This window comes from Haemaphysalis longicornis, unplaced genomic scaffold (genome assembly GCF_048455015.1).
Source record: "Haemaphysalis longicornis isolate Haplotype H1 unplaced genomic scaffold, Haemaphysalis longicornis Haplotype H1 scaffold_12, whole genome shotgun sequence".
Lineage (NCBI taxonomy): Eukaryota > Metazoa > Arthropoda > Arachnida > Ixodida > Ixodidae > Haemaphysalis > Haemaphysalis longicornis.
The window spans coordinates 50,353,716-50,370,708 of record NW_027526225.1 but is presented as its reverse complement, the minus strand read 5'-3'; the positions used below and the strand labels follow the sequence as shown (position 1 = coordinate 50,370,708).

The 16,993-nt window shown below is 49.0% G+C and overlaps 2 protein-coding genes across 2 annotated transcripts in view; one reads left to right on the top strand and one right to left on the bottom strand.

The window, feature by feature from the left end:
• Positions 1 to 7,028: 7,028 nt before the first annotated feature.
• On the bottom strand, positions 7,029 to 8,348 carry Sf3b5 (splicing factor 3b subunit 5). The gene has a single exon (XM_077693237.1). The coding sequence runs from the start codon at positions 8,267 to 8,269 to the stop codon at positions 8,012 to 8,014; it is 258 nt and encodes an 85-aa protein (XP_077549363.1). The 5' UTR covers positions 8,270 to 8,348; the 3' UTR covers positions 7,029 to 8,011.
• A 435-nt stretch (positions 8,349 to 8,783) lies between these two features.
• The window catches only part of LOC144162622 (uncharacterized), a 59,461-nt gene continuing 51,251 nt past the window's right edge, over positions 8,784 to 16,993 (top strand). The window contains exons 1-2 of the mRNA XM_077693236.1: positions 8,784 to 8,941; positions 15,141 to 16,268. Coding sequence (XP_077549362.1) covers positions 15,147 to 16,268 — 1,122 coding nt within the window. The 5' untranslated portion in view covers positions 8,784 to 8,941; positions 15,141 to 15,146. The remainder of the gene's footprint in view (positions 8,942 to 15,140; positions 16,269 to 16,993) is intronic.

The following is a 16,993-nucleotide window of genomic DNA, read 5'->3' as shown; positions in this document are numbered from 1 at the left end:
CGACGAGCATCTCAAGTGAAGAATGAAAAAACTAGCAGTGGCTTAGCTCGGCTACGCCAGGACATACGTAGCGTGAGCTAAGGTTCAGCAATCCAATCCAATCCAGTCCAGTCACTGCTCCTCGCGCATGCGCAACACGACTCCCCAGGAGCCACGCGAAACGGCTATCAAGCGGGTGTTTTAGTACCGCGACTGCGTGATTTCGACGACGACAGGAGACGCCAACAGCCCCATCCCCTAGAGGGCTTCGCTCCTAAGAATATAACGTTCATAACTCACACCGTCGGCCCAATAACGGGCTATAGTTTAAAGATGGCCGCGATTCCCAATTGACAAATTGCGCAACTATGAGGTCCCCCAAGTTTCCTGTTGCAGACCCTGCCCTCTCTTGTTCCCCCTTGCTTCTGTGGAAGTGGACTCCGCTGATGGAAAAAAAACAATTATGTGTTTCAACCTTCTATTCTGTGCTCGTAAAACTCCCGCTGCTGCCTGGCGACAACTAAAATTTTTGCCGGTACGGTTGGCTCTCGGCGGGGTTGTGCCATAGCTATTTGCTGCAACCATAGCTGGACCATTCTCGACATCGCAGAAGAAGAAGAAACGACACCTGCCTGAAAAGGCACCCGCACCTGAGCAGCGCTTACCGGTTTCTCCCAGCTATGACTTCCTCAGTCGACGACGATGACGTCGACCTCGGTGACCAACCCCCTCCAGCTCGTCACGGGCGCCGGAGGTCATACGCGGGAACCACCAATATAATATCCGAGGCCGACAAGGATGAAGCCGAGGCTCTGGCTCGCAAGGGTGCGGCTCAATGGAGACAGAGGCTCCGGGCTGTCTTCATCTTTGGATTACTGCTTATCGGCTTCATCTGCCTGCTCACCTACATCACGGCAAAGACGCTGCTGGCGCCTGAACCGGACGCGCCCTTCACGAAGGCTGCGCCGAAAGCTGTCGCGACGAGCCCCGAATTAAGCACCTTCAGCAGCGTCTCAATTGTCAACGGGAGTGTCGCCGAGCTTGATGCGGTTGAGTATATACACACCGCGGACCCAGACGTTCAGAGCGGTCCCCTTTTAGACGTCACCGACGAACCTACGTTCTGTGGAACCACGCATTGTAGGAACTTGGCATCGTTCCTGAACAACCTTCTGGGCCCCAGACGCGAGACATGCGGGAGCCTCTACGATCAGGTCTGCTCACGCTGGGCTCGGAGCCACAGGCGCATCGCGGAGTCTCGGAGTCGTTATAGCGTTGACGAAGCCGTTCTGGACGTCTACCTACAGCAAGTGAACCGTCTGCTGCTCGACCCGTCGGTTCCACTTAATGAACAGCGTAGCTTTTACGCCGACTGTGTCAATGGCCGTCTGCTCACCGAGCAAGACTTGCAAGACATCACGAACGACATCACACTTCCTGACGAAGGGTGGACTCCAGAGACCTTCGCCAATGCTGTGGCTAGGATGTCTCGAATAGGAGTGTCACCATTCTTCGATGTTTCCGTTCAAGCATCAAACGATTCCTTCCTCGTAAAGATACACCTTCTAGATTCGATTAGTGCACGTCGATCCAATGACAACGACATCGAGGGAAATGGATCGAACTACGAGAAGAGAAACATTTCGTCGGATAATATTGAAAACGTGAGAAGAAACAAGTTGGCTTTCTTTTCAGCTTTAGAGCGACTCGTCTGTCAAGATGTTACCGAAATGTCTGCTCTTAACGTGTCCTGTGTCGTAACATCGGAGCTCCCTTCCCAGACCTCCTGGGGAAGTGAATGGTACACTTCGACCGGGCCCACGCTCCTAGCAGGCAGCGTTGCTTTTATGCTCGAGGACCTGTCGTTGTACAGCAAGGCGGTCGAGGAAAAGATCGATTTGCGCACTTCGTTTCGAGTCGTACCGTTATCCGTAGAAGAACGCTCCACCCGGTGCCTTCGTTTCATCGACCAACATGACCCCACCCTTATGCCGCACCTGATAACCACCTACATTGCGCCCCGGATTGAATACGATGCGCAGAAGACGTTCGCCCGGTTGAAGGCCACTCTGGACAGATACATGCCGAATGCGGCAGCAGTTGGCATAGATTTTCTCGCCACTCGAGTTCCGAATGACAGTTCGCTTCTGTACGAACACTGGAGTGATTTATACGGCAGCCACATGGCGACCAACGTTTCGAGGCTAAGAAAATTTCTCGTCAGCTCCACGTGGAAGCGTTGGACCGGGGCATTTATACCTGACGCATCCTCCTTGTCTTCCACGCCGACGCTTTCTCGAGACGGTTCAACCGTACACGTTCCGGCCGGGGTCTTTAACCTAACCAAAAACTCCGACAAGTGGCTTCAAGTCTTGAGTCTCGCCAGAGCCGGCCCTCTCCTCTTCAGGGCCCTCTTCTCACTGCGTCATCTTCCCAACGAGCTGAACAAGACCCGGTTTTTCCAATGTGTTTCTGAGCTTGCCAAGTTGTTGCATGGGTTTCGAGAAAGTCCCGTCTCCGGTCAGGAAAGAGCACCACAGTGGCTTGATGGACTACAAATCGCGAGCAGAGACACCAGCCTGCGTTTGGACCTGAAGGAAATGGCCTCATTCTACCTGTCACTGCAGGCTTACCGTGCTCTAGTGGGAGAAGGCGTTGCTGTTCCCGGCACTGCACTGAACAGCGACTCTCTTTTCCTGCTGTACTACGCATTCAACAAATGCCAAGTGGAAGTGCGTAGCAAAGAACCGAACACGGGTGTGAAAAAAAGGTGGCGCTACGCACGTGTGTTACGCTACCGCGGCATGCCAGAAGACGGCGCGGATGCGCGGCGCCAGGTGGATTCGGTGGCTGCCATGTTCGGTGGTCTGCTGTTCAAGGAGTGCCAAAGGATTACCGACCTATCCACTTGCCGGATGGGCAGTGAGGAAGAGTTCTAGGCGGGTACACAGCAAGCTGTTCAGCATCTTGCTTATAAATGTTCCCCACATCTCTGCGAGAACTTTAAACTGATGGAAATGAAGGTTCCGTGGTAAATAAGACGTTTCCTAAATAAACGTTGCCCTTGCGAACCAAGATACAATGCATGCTCGATTCTGTTAGAGCGCTACGTAGCGGTACGTTGTAGGTCGTGGCCTGGATTTCGGGACATGGCCCCAAGCTTCGAAAAACTGCCACCAGGTGGCGTCCAGAGTTGAAGACACTTCATAAAACATCGTTAGAGATGTACAGGGCTGAGAAATTGAACATCAGAAAGGAAAATTTCTACGATAATTCCCAGGGCAGTGCTTTGCTTTTAAGTGCGAATGCACTTCTTAAGCGACCCTGAACCTGCGTCCACCGGCGATGTCCGCATAACATACCCACGTGGGGGATTGGCCAGGAATCTCCTCGTCTTCCTTGGCAACGGGGGGAGATGGGCGCGCGCTGCCTGGCCGCTGACATGGCACATACCCACGTGGGGGATTGGCCAGGAATCGGGCGTGAGAAGGGCTAATGCACCCGCTTAAAGGAGTACTGACACGAAATTTCAAAGCTGAGATCCGCTCTAGCAATCAAGTACAACGACAACACAAATAGGTGTCTGTGAATAAATGCATCTTTCTTTCTTTGTAGTTGTGTGTGTGATCTCTCTTTCGCGAACATTACCGAACCGCTCAAATTCAACTCGTGCATTCGCACTTTCACATTCTTCCCCTGGGGGAAATGCGGGGAAATTTTGAGTCTAGAGCAGGTTGCCTGCGAACTAAGAGTTTTGTGGGGAAGTATTCACAAAATGATGGGGTATGTGTGGTCTGCGGAAAAGAAACAGAAACTATGCGGCACATGGTGTTAGAATGTGAGGGTATCCATCCAAATCTACATGAAGGGAATATTGGGCTTCCAGAAGCCCTAGGATTTAAGGGTATCAGAGAGGAAGTTAACTTCAAGGCTGTCGAGGGGACGAAAAGAAGATTAGAATGCTGGTGGACGAAAAGCAGAGAGGGGAATATTGCCTAGGACAGTTACCACCTGTAACAGGAAAAAGAAAGTATTTCGGGCCTAATAAGCTTTAGTGCCTGCCCTAAGCAGCGCTAGTATTAAACCACGAGTGTAAAACATGGTTATATTAGTCCTTTTTGGTAAGATGACATGTCCTCTTCAAAGGAGAAACCAATAGAGATCATCATCATCATCAACTTTTCCCTCCTCCTCCTCGCTCCCTCCCCCACGGCGCGAAAAGCAGGAACCTCGCATCATATATCCAGCCGCTCACGACGGTTTCCCCCCGTGGGCAAGCTTTTCTTCGTAGAAATTCGTCGAAGCAGGACGAGAAAAAAGAAAAAGACGCGGGGAGTCCTCACAAAACGACCCTCTCTGGGCTCCAACAAACGTAGTTGTCGTCTCCACGCTGTCTAACAAAGCGGGCCGCATCCGCCGCCGTCCCAAGTGTTGCCATTGATACCTCGAGAGTAGTCTTTTTAGTTTTACCTAGAAACACAGCAACCCAAACGGCGGCCTAGAACTAGGCTGTGCGCTATAGAAGCCTCTAGAACGTCACGCGCCGAACTCGCAAATGTATCCTGCCATTGTGTGGTTTAGACAAAAAGGTAAATGCAAATTTTAGAAACACATTCACACACAAAAGTACGCAGATATAGCGCCAAGATATCCCATTCCTGAATAAAAAGCAGTGGTTAAGCAGCTTTAAAGCAGTTTCAAACAAGGTCACCTTGATATCTCGAGCTGCTCTTTTTGATGCTACGCAAAATGAGGGATACAGAAGGAAATGAGGGTTTACCTTTTGTAAACAGAGTTAAAAAAATTTATTCACGAGTTTAGAGATTAAGACCACGCTAGGAACAGTGATTTGTATCTGAGGCAACCTGCCACCATGACCGCCCCCTATGAATCCAGTATGGTAAGCTGTGTTCAGGTGTTGCTGGTGCCTGCTCCACATATCGTCACGTAGTCAAAGACGACGCAGCTGTCCTAAAAGAAAAGAAAGGTTATTGGAGCGAACTCGTGCTCCCCTAACAATGGCCGTCCTGGTCACCTTGGATGTTGCCAAGGCTTGCGACAGCGTTGAGTACCAAATTCTTTTCAATACGCTTAAGCGTCATCCTTTCCCGAAATACATCATCTCATGGATTATCAGTTTTTTGTCCAATAGAATTTTTTTTTGTTCACAGCAAGGTCTGTCCTCCCCAGTATTCAGTCAAACCTGCGGTGTTCCTCAGGGCTCTGTTTTGTCTCCAGTGCTTTTTAACGTTCTGATGAGCTCCATTCCAATACACCCAGACGTTCAGCTGTACGTTTACGCTGACGACATCGCTTTCTTTGCGTCAGCCAAAGACATTCACATATTGTACCAATGCCTTCAGACCTATCTATGCGCTCTAGAGGCTTGGCTAGATGGTCTATACTTAAACTTAAATGTGAACAAATGTGCTCTCCTTGTCTTTCCGGTGGGTGGCCCAGTCTCCATTTCTCTTAATTACCGCCAGCAAACCATTCCCCAGGTCAATTCTCTAAAATACCTAGGAATAATATACGAATACACTTTAAATTGGCGTCCGCACATTGAATATATTGCTTCTAAGGGTGCGCGGTCTGTTTCGCTATTGAGAAGCCTTAGTCACAAGAAATTTGGTGTGCGCCGTGACACCTTATTAATGATTTACCGAATGTATGTACGACCAACGCTTGAATTTAGATGTGTGCGGTTCTCAGGAAGCGCACATTACAAACTTCGGCCGCTGGTAATGCTAGAACGGCAAGCTCTCAGACTATGTCTGGGTCTCCCACGTTACGTGCCAATAAACGTTTTAGACATGGAAGATCGAATTCCCACACTAGTCTCCCGCCTGCAAGCCCTCACTGTTGATGCATTCCTAAGAATAATGGCGTCGCCCATATTCAGACCGCAGACTGCCTTTGTAACATGGCCGTCGTTGTTTTTCAGCAGCACATGGCCCAGGTCATCAAAAATACAGGAGGCGATGCCCAGGTTCAAACGCCCACAAGTGAAGTTGCCGCTGTGCCTTATCACCGTAGCCAGATGTTTCTCCGCGCGGCGCAAGTAGGACGTTACCGGGAATAATTTGAACATGGCGTGAGCCGTTCCCGTGATTTTTTGGACTTAATATGCTTATAAACGACTCCAATGACGACGAACAAACTGCGTGAGACAAGGCAGACGATATCACGCATTCATAGTAAACCCCTTTCAAAACGCGCGCGCACTGACGTCACGGGTCTGGCGCTTTGGCGGAGTGATACACTACATGATGTAGTGCCGTTCTTGCGTTGTGACCATTTTTCTTCCTCCATGGTTGTGACCGAGTGTAGTCACAGTGTTCGTGCGCACACAAGTACACACCCAGGCAGAGGCGAAGCAGCTGTTTCGCCCCTGCCCAGTCACGTGGTACGCCAGCCGTGAGGAAGGTGCAGCTGGAATGCTGAATGTCAGATGAGTGACCTTAACAGATGTCGTGTAGTAGTGCATCACCTCTAATAAAACGCAGCCCGCAGAATGAAACAAGCTTCCTAGACGATTGCAACACAGACAGCAGGGCTCTTGGAAGCACAGCAGCGGTGCATTCCAGTGTACACTTTTCAATAAAAAATGCAGCATGAATGGGCATACTAGAGGTGCTGTAGGTGATTGATTGATTGTAGGGTTTAACGCGCCGACGCAGCGCAGGCGATGAGGCGTGCCATAGTGGAGGGCTCCGGATTAGTTTTGACCACCTGGGGATCTTCAACGTGCGCCGAAATCTCGTACACACGGAGAGATGCTGTAGGTGCAGAACAAGGCGAGTTGTAACTTGTCAGTACAACAATAGCGGTAAAAGGATTAAAAGTTCTTCCACTGTATTTTCTTGATGGGGAACATACCCTTCCCGGGCTGCATTACTAAAAAAGGCTCCTTGCACACATGTGCACTCATGTCTGTGACTGCAATTGATTAATGAAACCAACACACAAGTGACAGCTTTCACTCTGTACGAAACAGAAGCGATGGTGGGAGTCCAAAGTGCTCATTTTCCCGACATTCTAGCAAGACATTTCGTGGGGAAACGATGCTTTTATTCAATTTTTAAACTGTCAAGCACCCAATATCGGCAGTACTAAAAATATTTAAAAAATTGTCATTCCCATATTTTGCTAAGTGCTTATTAAATGTCCCAACCGTGGGTGCGCCAATCCTTTGTTCCTGCTACAAAAGCTGCAGCTGTGATATAAAGTTGAACCTAGTGTCACTAAATAACCTTATTTAGTGACACTAGTTGAACCCACAACCTTGTATACCGGTAAACGCTTGACTAAGCCCTTTTGCAACCACCCGACTACTCCAACGTCGTTTTATAGGGATCTTTCTTTCCTCGCAAACAAGCTACAAAGCTAGCTTCCATTGCCATCATCTCTTCAACAGGAAAAAAAAAATTTACACCATTTTTTTTACCTTTTATTGTATCGTTGAAATGAAGCATGGAGTAATGCTGCAGACAGGCAACATGCCTAACTGGACTTCGGTGAAAAGAAAATGTCGCGCGACGACGACACAATGCAACATGTTTGTTGTGCAACCCGAATCGATTTGAAGCAGCTTGGGCCAATCATTTTGCAACTTCACGGATAAGAACACGAGCACTTTAAAAATGGTACACACGAACCAATCTGAAATCACAACACGACCGCGTGGGCGCCTCTAAATGCTTGTCGCTGCGAGGTTCTGCGTCGTTGCCTTTTAGAATTCGCTCACGTCGAACTTTCTTCCAACGTTCGGTTCGTCCCTTGCGCACGTCCTTGTTGACAGCTTTGGTCCCATACGACACGAGCACAACCACCCCATGCCATAGGGAACGATCAGCGCGAAGTAACAGCGAGTCAAAACCCCACGCGGGATAAACAAAGCCGCCCGTCGTACCAGACGCGATGCGAAGCGTGGCTTTTTTCCGACAGGCTCTTCTACGGATTTTTTACCGGCGCGCGACGTCACCAACTGCCATGCTCGAGTCCACGGTCATCGAACCGGCGAGAATACGGATTAGTCCTCGGCCTTCTCCGGGGGCGGGCCGCAAGGCTGCAGCATCTTCTCCATGATGTTGAAGCGTACGCGAGCTTTGGTCTCGTTCTCCACGACAGAGAAGAAGTTGAGGACGTCGAAGTGACCGAGGTACGAGGCGTAGCTGTCGCGGTGCTGGTTCACGAGCCATTCATAGCGGCCCGTGTCGGCATGTCCCGTGCCGATGTACTTGGACTGTAGATGCTCTAGCTGGCTGTGGATGTTGTACCGGTCGCCCATCTTGCTGTTTTTCTCCCGTCGAGCACGACAGGCAACGACCACGAGTCACACGACGAACAAACGCCACTCGTGCGCGCTGATGATGATAGTCTTGTCGCCTTGGACTATATTTATGCAAAATCTGTTTAAGGGTCTATACTCATAAAAAAAATTTTGTTGTCGTTTATTATTGCGAAGATAATTTGCTTGTTTACTTTTTTAGATTGTACAAAATTTGCACAAACGCTGGCCTGAAAGCTAGTGTAGTGTAGGCAGGTGTAGGTTTGTAGTTCATAGATTGTTCCCGAGCTGCGCCAGAGCGGTGCGTGGCTACTCTGGAGATGCCCTGTCCAATTTAACTTGCTTAAAAAAAAAAAAAAAAAACAAGTCAGCGTTAAAACAAGAGTAATTCTTTTATTATTGCTAGCAACGTTTTATTCAATTCACAAAAGCTTGGTAATTTTTGACAGAACTGGCGATGCTTTAAAATCGAAACAGGCTGTCAACAAACCGCAAAGTTGACATACGGTAGGAGGGTAGGGGACGAGGGTAGACGCACTGAAATCGACAAACGGAAGAGGCCCAACAAGTTCAGCGGAGTTCGCGGGCGCGAGCGGCGTCGCGTCGTCTGCAGTGTGCGGTGTTCGTACTTAAACAGTGGCGTAGAAAAGTCTGACCCAGTATATCCCTCAAGTAAGTTACCGGTATATATCATTTCTAATTGCACGCACCTAGGGTTATAGATGACAATGCTTAATATCAAACAAAGGCTTAAAGCGCCAACACCAGGCCACATGCGGCGCCGACAACATCGTGGTACGATCAGTACGATACGGTTGCAATTGCGTTCGTGTTGTACTTATAGTGGCACCGAACGTTTTTACCTCGCTGCTTTTAAGCCAAGGCGCGTAACATGTTGTCATCTTTTTGCTTTTGTCTACTGGCCTTACTGCACAGTAGGAGGCCGCAAGCGGCTCTCAAGGACCGAGTTTTCTAAACTTTCGGATTCGTGTTATGACCCCACTCGCACAACGGGTTGTTCGTGCACATGTCTGTTAAGCGCGTTGTCGTTTTGGTGGCTTGAGCTAAGTGAATAGTTCTTGCTGTTTCGAACTGTCATCACTGTTTGTACGGGATAGCGGGTTCATTTTTCGATTTTGCCGGGGCTGCCATCCGTCTGCTATCAGCCATGCTTATCAAGCGTCCGCGGAAGTGCGTTCGGCATCCGGGCTAACAGGACACTACAACTTAGGCAGCCAGATAGGAGGGCTGGCTGCAAAGGACAACAATACAACTGCGGAGCGAAAGAAAAGACGCGCGATTTGAGCAGGTCCGCGCCTGCGCAGTGAGTTCTTTACACTCGCCGTGTGTAGTCGCGTGCTGGGCAGACACGGTGCCAGTCGTGCCCGAAACTTTACTCCACTACCCAAAGCGCCTCTCTGATGCCTGCCAACATTGTGTCACCTAGCAAAAAAAAGAGGGGAAAAACATTAACGCCAGTCTCTCAAAAACCAAGGAAGCCTAGATATATAATAAGCAGAGACGAACTAAAATGTGTCTCAGTAAGAAATAAAACCGAGTATATGGCGTTTTCCACATAACTTTTCATTCTAATTTTCCGCGGCCCTGTCACCGCCACAATAAGCGCTTTGTCCAGCAAACAATGAATGGCCTAAAAGTAAGGCAGCATGCGATCCCAGAGAGTGGTCGTGCAAGAATACTCGGCATGGCCCTACAGAGAAGCGGCAGGACCGATCTCACAATTGCCGAAATACCGGAAATCTTTGACCATTTATTTGGCCAGCATCGTAAAACACCTGCAAAGCGTCAGAATAGGAATGAAAGAAGCAGAAACAACAAAACTTGGGTGGATGCTGACCATGATACGGACTAATATATTACCCTCTGCCGTGGCTCAGAGGCGTTGGGCTGCTGAGCACGAGGTCGCGGGTTCGATTCCCGGCCGCGGCGACTACTTCTCTGATGGAGATGAAAAGCAAAAATGCCCGTGTGTACGAGATTTCAGTGCATGATAAAGATCCCCAGGTGGTCAAAATTAATCCGGAGCCCTCCACTATGGCGCGCCTCATCGCCTGCGTTGCGTTGGCGCGTTAAACCCTAAAATCAATCAACGATACGAATATCAGGGCAGCATGCAGGGTAGCTCTCAACCTCCCAATTTTTATAACTACCTCAGCACTCTTTAAATTGCGCCCCATAAATACCTTAGAGGAAATCAGAGAGGCCACTCTCCTTTCTCAGATGGAGCGTCTGGTAAAAAACGAAATTGGGGCCGGTCATTTTAATTAAGAATAAAAACTACTGGAATGATGGATATGTCACCGATTAGGCGACACTTCATAAAAGCCCCCCACACCAGAAATGTAGATCCAAACTCGCGCAAGGACAGGCGACAAGTTGGGATAAAATTCCTTGCAGGAAAGTTCCAAAAGCATAGAAACTTCGGATACGCCGACTCCAGGATGTTTGAAAGTACAAAGGCAACAATTGTCGTGGTGGACTACCGTGGCAAGCGCTGTGACTTCAACACCCTCCTATGCACAGGAGGGGAAAAAAAAACAGAAATCGGAGCCATCCTCTTGGCGTTCTGCCTAGCGGAACCATCAAATAGATGCTTAAACGTGATTACACACCCTCGAAAGGCTATTATTCTTTTGGATGCTGGCGGAGTACCCAAACGCCTGAGAAAGGTTGTCCAATCCACGTCGATGAAAAGTTCACGTCACGTTAACACCCGGGCCCAATAAGAATGCTCTCGAAGGGAAGGAAGGAGCCGGTCAAGATCCATGTGAACTTGCGCATACCACGCTCCCCGTTGACCACAATTACCACATCCCCTCCCCAAAAATATGCAGACTGAGGATCACTGGAAGATTTAAAAGCAGTAGGGGCGAAGGGTAGTTTTTGTTTCTCTTTACAATACGGACCTGATTCGGGTTGGATAATGTGTACACTTCAGGGCAGTGGTGAGCAAACTAGTCTCTTTTTTGTGAGGAAAGAAGCAGTCGTGGTTTGGTGAATGCTAATTATTAGTACTGTAGGAGTCAAATGTCCACGAGTTCATTGTTGGCAGCTTTGTAGACTTGTGACTATAAAGGGGTCGAGCCCTTGTCGCTTACCCTAGTTGTTTGAAAAGGGGGTGAAGCTGGCTGCGGTGCTGGGTGATGATGCCCTTGATAATGCTCTTGTTGTGTTCATCAGCAGCCAGATGTCTTATCAGTTATGCTTCAGTTCAGCTCTCTTTTGGCCATCTATTGAGGCTGTCTTGCCATCTTTAAGCAAACTTTAGGTTTGATGGGAAAAAAAATCTAATTGCAAACGCGGGGGAAAAAATTCCTCTATGAAACAGTGGGTGTTGTGCGAGGTTTGGTTCAAACGGACACGACAGCGAACAAGCAGATACTACGCTCGGTTCAAACCATTCTGTTGTGTGTCGTCCCCTCTTTGTTGTCATACCAGCCATGGTGGCCTTGTTTGACAAGGCATCATGTTGCAATGCTAAAGGTGTCGCGTTTGGTTCCTGGCTCTTGAAGCCATCACTGACTGACACAGGCATTAAATGAGCATCGTGTTATTGTGCTGCAGTGGCTTGAGTCTCGCTCTGGTGTGGCCAGCAGCGTCGAAGCCGACAGAGCTGCTGCTTTCGCACTCTTCAACTTGTTTATCGCTGCAGTGTCTTTCACAAAGTGCTGATTGATTGATTGTGGGGTTTAATGTGCCAAATCAACACTCGGGCTGTGAGGCGTGCTGCAGTGGAGGACTCCGCAGTAATTTTGGCCACCTGGGGATCTTTAACATGGGCCAAAATCTCGACATACGGGTGTTGCCGCTTTTCACCTCCTCCATCGGAAAAGCGGCTTCCGCGGCCGGGGTCCAATCACATCCTTGGGCTCAGCAGCTCAGCGTCTCGGCCACTGGGCCACTGCGGCGGGTCACCTTGCGCAAGGCGCGACAGAGCAGCTCTTGCTTCTTCCTCTGTTGCTAAAAGTTCTCAGCTGTACCCTGTTGACCCATGCTGCTGGTTCCGTATGTCAAGCGGTGTGTGCAAGGGAGATGAAGCTGTCTGTCCTACATCAAATCAGGCTCTCAGTGTGGCCTACACTGAGCATGTTCTTTTTAAAGGGGCCGCGCAGACTAAACACAAGTTTGGGTCATTCGAAAGATTGCCTCGTTTGAATCATAGTGACACCACTTTTAACACGCAATTTGCTCAAATAAGCTATATAATTAGGAGAAAAGGGAATGGCCATGTGACCCACTAGCTCATTCCTCGCAACATAACCTGTAATGTCATAAGCCCTGCTGTGTAATTGGCTGAGGCCATCAAAAGGAAACGCAAATTAAGCACAGCCTATAAGCTTGCTGAACGAGCTATTTGCGGTTAAATGTAATGCATATTCATTTTGCAGCAGTAAGAATGGTGCGGTAAACAATGAAAGTTACGAAAATACACGTAAGCATAAAAGTACTGATTCGTACTGTTGTTGGCAATGCGCGCACTAAGCTTGTTTTAGCTGCGCAGCAGTTCACCACTTTGGAGTTGGGCAATTGGTGTAAGCAACGTTGTCTTACGTGACCCTCTTTGTCGAGCGAACACAATGTTTCACGAAACAATTACTTTCTACAGTGACGAAAACAAGCTAGGTACAAATACGGTCAAAAGCAAAGTAACGGCGGACTACAGCCCGTGGCTGAGTACGGTAGCGCCATCTGGGAGAACTGAAGGCAAGCAAGGCTGCATAGCCGAATGATGCCGTGGAAGTTCGTTTGAATACGCGCACTTATGACTTCATGGCAGACGTCACAAAAACACACGATTTGGCGGGAGAATGAAAATTTTGACCTGAATTGATTAATTTCTCAGTGAATAGGGCATCGTTAGCTGCTGGACAAGCGCTATGGGCACTACAAAACACGTAATATTTTGAATAACGCAAACTTGTATTTTGTCTTCATGTCCCCTTTAAACACTCACTCTGCATGCGTCTTCGCTACAAACTTGGAATGTTACATCACTAAGGTTTCTCTGGGCCTTCCCGTGTCTGCACAGACCTCTTTAGCGAGAACTTTTTGAACCGCAGTTGACTACTGGAACGGCATGTTACGCACCATAAACGGCATGTTGTAAGCTATCGGGCAGATAACTTGTTAGTTTTATTGTGTGTGTGTTTGAAGTCATGCTTATGTGAGACTGTTTCGTATCACCTTCACCCCCACATGGCGAAGCAAGTCAGGCGACTACTCTGGCGGACCTTGCCAGGTTATTAAGGAACTTTCTCTCTCTCTCTGATTGGGGGAAGTATGGAACCACCGACGTTGTAAGATTTTGGCTCACTTAAAGGGACAGGAAACCGATTTTTGTGGTATATATGCTGTCATCCCAAACGAAAGGGGATCACTTAAGGCCCTGAACCAAAACGAGTTTCCTGATCCAGGGCCCTAGAACGATGGAGACAGATCTACAGACTGCAACAGTCATAAGTATGCTGCCAGAACGAGTGCTGGCAGCCATGACGGTGGGCTGTGTGGGAGCGTACTTTTAACCTGCTTTTAACTGCACGTGAGATGAAAGGAAGTGTCTGAAAACTTGAAACAATAACAAAATGCAGCATTATGTGGTTTTTGAACCACGCAATAAAACCGACGGAGCTGTTCGTATACGCACGGTAGTGTCACGTTCAGACACTACATGGCGCCACCTTTCAGTCTTTAGACGGTTTAATGCCAAATTAAAATTATTTCCACAAATTTGGTTAGAAATTCCGTGCGGTTACCCCACTATAGAAGGATGGCTTTCATGTGAGCTAGAGGGCATGCTGTCCATAAAAATTGGTTTTCTTTCCCTTTAAACTTCGCTGGAGGGCTAAATAAATGTGTTGTCATCTATGGATTTGTCTAAAGTGCAAGTTTATGTGTTAGTCACTTTTTATGTATTGCTTTATCCTTAACAAGTTGAGCGTTCTTTGTACATTGTGCGGACATTGTGCCCACCTGTCATGGTCTAAGTGGAGACTGGCTGTGTTATAAATAAATGAACCTTGTAACACTTGCCCCGTAGCCCTGGTGCAGGTTTAGCATGTGAAATCTTGGGGTGGATTCCTTTTTTTTTTCTTCTAAAATGGGAACTTGGGAACCTTCAACGAGTAAACAGGCGAAGACAATGAATCACAACAAAAAGAATGCAAACAGCCGCAGTGCCGACTCTCAACTAAATTTGTTCCACCAAACGGAGTTCCTTTTTGTGGCATGCATTTGGTGGAATATGTTTAGTTGTGTGTCAGCACTGTGGCTGTTTGCATTCTTTTTCTCGTGTTTCATTGTTTTCACCTCCTTGCCCCTTAAAAGTGGGCTGAAGAGAAATAGGAGATGGGCAATTACAAAAAAAAACTTGTCGACCAAAACACATGTACATATGGCCTGTCCAGATTGGTGTTAAAGGGCTAAAGTGTCAAACACAACAAACGAAGGTGCACTCTGAAGGTGATAGACAACAGCATGCAATGAGAACTAGGTGGTGGAAAGTGTTAGAAACACGTAGGCACGGAAAACACATCAGTTATTGAAATGCTAGTTGGATATTTTTGGCTCCAAGAAAAGCACTTTTGTTTTAAAAATGGAAAGTGAGGGCCTGCCGTCACAATTTTCTCCAAGTTTGTAAACTTTGGCTGCCTCCAAAATTTCTTAAGCCAATTTGTCGCCATGCCTGCAAAAAAGAGAACACCTTTTTTGCCACGTCTTCTTGCTCTATACTGCTCAGTATACTGGTTGTTAATTTTTCCAGGGAACTTTTGCTTGGAATTTGCACACTTGATTGCTGCAGAAGTGTTCAATTTGTATGGTTCCACCAACTCTGCTACCTGGTCAATCGCAGGTGGCCATGGGGGACGGCACCTGCGACTTCACGATGACCTGCCTGAGTAACGGCACCCCACCCACAAGCAGATCGCTGCAGCGACTGTTTTGCCTCCGAACAAAAGTCACAAAGGTCGAAGACATTGGCCTTGACCCCGGCTACTACGAGGATGGCATGAGCAGCTACCATGTGCAAGTCACTCCCGAGCGGGCCAGCTCGTCGCTTTTCGACGATCTCGCTAAACGCTTGCGCGACCCCGACCAGATGCAGCTAGAGTGCAACAAGAGCAACCCCGGATGGTGGGTGTCGTGGCCAAAGCCGGTGGACATCACCCGCAATGAGCACTACGACCTCCAGCTGTCGTACTTTGCGCTCGGCTCGTTTGTCGGCTTGGGCACGTTCGTAGAGCACTACCGGTCGTCGGCGAGAGAACTGGCCACGGAACCTGCTAAAAACAAGAACAACAACAAGCCGAAGTTGCCGTCGTCGACAGCCAAGCAGCGCTACCGCATCACGCAGTGCATGGCCCACTTCGCCCACTACCGTCGCAGTATTTACCTCTACTTCGTGGACGTCAAGGAGCCGCCGGTGAAGCAGGAGCAGAATGGCGAGACGCACGCGCGGCACCGTTTCGTCATCGACTACACGTCGGTGCGCCGCATCGTCCTGTCGTCGTCGCCGGGTGGCACCCTGGTGGCGTACTTGCACCTACTACACCCACCCCTGCTCTACAGGGTGCACAAGGTTCACCGGCCGGAGAAAGAGGACTCCGACGACGAGATGGACCCCCGGAAGCCCGTGTACGTTGCTCAACACGAGATCTGCCCGGACAGCAAGTGGGTGCGATCGGTGGACTTCGGCAAGAGTGTGACCAAGTGTAGCAATGCGACCCTGGGTGCGTGCCGGGTCCTGGCGATGGCTTTTCCGGCCGCGGGTGCTGACGAACACCTCAAAGCGCTGTCCTCGCTGGGTGCCCTGTGCGCCTCGATGAGCCTCTTTTACGGCGCCGTCGACTGCGTGCCGCGGGTGGAGTTGGCGCCTGGTGGTGCCGGCATTGGAGAGGCGGAGAAGGAACTGCAGATTCAGGATGAGCTGCCGTACGGTTGCCGCTTTGCCCTGGCTGCAGTTTGGAGCACGTCGGCACAGGTGAGCCTCCCATTGCTATGGTGGCGGTTGGACAAGTAATTCTGACTTCTCCATCTTGGGCGGGGCTCTTCAGCAAGGGTTTTGAACTTTGCTCAGTCTGTTCAGTTTTTTTTTTACTGTCTAACATCTAACAACCCTGTCACACGAGCACTTTCAACCCGGATTGAAGTGAAGCGCAATTGACTTTTCGAGTGCACTCGACACACAGCCACTGCTACACGGCACGCTTCAATCCTGATTGAGAAGTTGCACCGGTTGCACTCACGCACACCAGACGGCGCCAAAAATGTACTCCGCAGCCAGCGTCTGGTAACTTTGCCTGGTGACAGGTATGTGTAACTATATAAATGTTACCGCACGCTTATTTGGGTCAAGTTATTCCATAAAATTTGTGGCGTTGAAGTTTTCAGCATCTGTGCCATTAGTCAGTGGGGATGAGAGTATCGGCGCCTTTGTCCGACCGCGCTTGGAAACCTCAGTCGTGCTTGAGAAACCAGGATTGAGTTCGAGTGGGATCGGGCTCGATTGTGATTGAAACTGCCATGTAGCAGTGCCCAATCCGGATTGAGTTTGATCCAGATCCACTCAATCGCGATTGAAAGTGCCCGTGTGACAGGGGTGTAAGAGTTTCATCAAACTCTTCTTAAGGGACCATGAAGGCAAAATAAAATGTCTTCAACTTGAAAGGATCAGCCCTGGGTAAACTCAGCTCAAGTCTGGCAAAA